The 1644-nt window shown below is 57.4% G+C and overlaps 1 protein-coding gene across 1 annotated transcript; it reads right to left on the bottom strand.

Annotated features, from left to right (window-relative positions):
• Nucleotides 1-327: 327 nt before the first annotated feature.
• LOC121871669 (homeobox protein ESX1-like) lies at nt 328-1033 on the bottom strand. Its single transcript, XM_042374082.1, has 2 exons — nt 1000-1033; nt 328-701 (listed from the first exon to the last, which is right to left on the bottom strand). The coding sequence occupies exons 1-2, from the start codon at nt 1031-1033 to the stop codon at nt 328-330; spliced, it is 408 nt and encodes a 135-aa protein (XP_042230016.1).
• Between the last annotated feature and the right edge of the window lie 611 nt (nt 1034-1644).

Genomic DNA, 1644 nt, shown 5'->3' with positions numbered 1-1644 from the left:
ATGGGGGGGGCCAGGTAAGGTAGAGGCAGCGGTGCTTAACAATGGGTGTTGTTGACCCGCCAAGCTCGGCACCCCGACGGTCCAGGCAACACAGGGAAACGTATTAAGAATAGTGGGCATCGATCCCGGCCCTCCTACATAATGGTCGAGGTACTGAGCCAGAGGGCGACCATGGCTGGACCACAATAGAGGGGCGACCATGGCTGGACCACAATAGAGGGCGACCATGGCTGGACCACAATAGAGGGCGACCATGGCTGGACCACAATAGAGGGCGACCATGGCACAATAGAGGGCGACCATGGCTGACCACAATAGAGGGCGAGATCATGGCTGACCACAATAGAGGGCGACCATGGCTGGACCACAATAGGAGGGCGACCATGGCTGACCACAATAGAGGGCGATCATGGCTGGACCACAATAGAGGGCGACCATGGCTGGACCACAATAGAGAGCGACCATGGCTGGACCACAATAGAGGGCGCACCATGCATGGACACAATAGAGGGGCGACCATGGCTGGACCATAATAGAGGGCGACCATGGCTGGACCATAATAGAGGGCGACCATGGCTGACCACAATAGAGGGCGACCATGGCTGGACCACAATAGAGGGCGACATGCTGGACCATAATAGAGGGCGACCATGGCTGGACCACAATAGAGGGCGACCATGGCTGACCACAATAGAGGGCGGCTGACCACAATAGAGAGGGCGACCATGGCTGGACCACAATAGAGGGCGACCATGGCTGACCACAATAGAGGGCTGGCGACTATGGCTGACCACAATAGAGGGCATACCATGGCTGACCACAATAGAGGAGGCGACCATGGCTGGACCACAATAGAGGGCGACCATGGCTGACCACCACCATGGCTAATAGAGGCGACCATGGCTGGACCACAATAGAGGGCTAATCGACCATGGCTGACCACAATAGAGGGCGACCTCATGGCTGACCACAATAGAGGGCGACCATGGCTGGACTCACAATAGAGGGCGACCATGGCTGGAGAGGCGACCATGGCTGACCACACAATAGAGGGCGATCATGGCTGGACCACAATAGAGGCGACCATGGCTGACCACAATAGAGGGCGATGCTGACCATTAATAGAGGGCTGGGACCACAATAGAGGGGCGACCATGGCGACTGGCACAATAGAGGGCGACCATGGGACCACAATAGAGGGCGACCATGGCTGGACCATAATAGAAGCGACCATGGCATGGACCATAATAGAGGGCGACCATGGCTGACCACACAGAGGGCGACCATGGCTGGACCACAATAGAGGCGACCATGGCTGATCACAATAGAGGGCGCATGGCAATAGAGGGACCATGGCACTAGAGGGCGACCATGGGACTCACAATAGAGGGCGACCATGGCTGGACCATGGCTAGAGGCGATCATGGCTGGACCACAATAGAGGGCGACCATGGCTGACCACACAGAGGGCGACAATGATCACACAAGAGAAGGTGACCATGGTCTGGGCCATTTGAGAGGTGACCATGGTCTGGGCCCACAAGAGAAGGTGACCATGGTCTGGGCCACCACACTGATCTGGTGCCACACTGATAGGTGACCTGGGCCACACACGAGAGGTGACCATGGTGTGGGCCACACACT

Source organism: Homarus americanus, unplaced genomic scaffold, assembly GCF_018991925.1.
Source record: "Homarus americanus isolate GMGI-L3 unplaced genomic scaffold, GMGI_Hamer_2.0 scaffold39675, whole genome shotgun sequence".
NCBI lineage: Eukaryota > Metazoa > Arthropoda > Malacostraca > Decapoda > Nephropidae > Homarus > Homarus americanus.
The sequence above is the reverse complement of the archived record's forward strand: the minus strand, read 5'-3'. Positions and strand labels throughout refer to the sequence as shown.

Coding starts and splice junctions, on each gene's coding strand:
- LOC121871669 (XM_042374082.1), bottom strand. CDS start 1,033: ATGGTCGCCTCTCCAGCCATGGTCGCCCTCTATT. Junction 702..999: donor AGCCATGGTCGCCCTCTATT/GTGAGTCCAGCC, acceptor TATTGTGGTCAG/CCGCCCTCTATTGTGGTCAG.